This window comes from Halyomorpha halys, unplaced genomic scaffold (assembly GCF_000696795.3).
Source record: "Halyomorpha halys isolate HHAL.00 unplaced genomic scaffold, Hhal_1.1 Scaffold5105.1, whole genome shotgun sequence".
NCBI lineage: Eukaryota > Metazoa > Arthropoda > Insecta > Hemiptera > Pentatomidae > Halyomorpha > Halyomorpha halys.
The window spans coordinates 3939-4341 of NW_027107280.1; the positions used below are offsets into that span (position 1 = coordinate 3939).

Genomic DNA, 403 nt, shown 5'->3' on the forward strand with positions numbered 1-403 from the left:
ACTGGAGGCGACGAGTCTTCACCAACTCTTACGACGAATGATCTTCCACTCAGGTAGTTTCGGACCAATCGGCATAGGGCGGCGGGAAACTTGAACTTCTCCAGTCGGTGGAGCAGCAGCGGGTGGGACACGCTCTCAAAGACCTGGCTGCAGTCTAAGGAGATGAAGGCGGTCGCATAATTTTTCTTAATTCGCCCTATGGTGTGGGTTTGCAGCTTTACCAGCTGATGATCACATGCGACACCTCGTTGGAAACTAGTCTGCTCGGGTGTTATGACGTCGGCTTCCCTGCAGTGCTCCATGAGATAGTGATGTAGGAGCCGCTCGAAGACCTTGATCATGTGCGAAAGGAGGCTGATCGGGCAATAATGCTCGGGCAAGTCACCCTTCTTCCCAGGCTTGA

At 53.3% G+C, this 403-nt stretch overlaps 1 protein-coding gene across 1 annotated transcript; it reads right to left on the minus strand.

Moving 5' to 3' along the window:
* Window positions 1-2: 2 nt before the first annotated feature.
* On the minus strand, window positions 3-341 carry LOC136795346 (uncharacterized; the record flags this gene model as incomplete). Its single annotated transcript, XM_067045561.1, has 1 exon — window positions 3-341. A coding segment is annotated over exon 1 (339 nt), but the record flags the coding sequence as incomplete, so codon positions are not given.
* Between the last annotated feature and the right edge of the window lie 62 nt (window positions 342-403).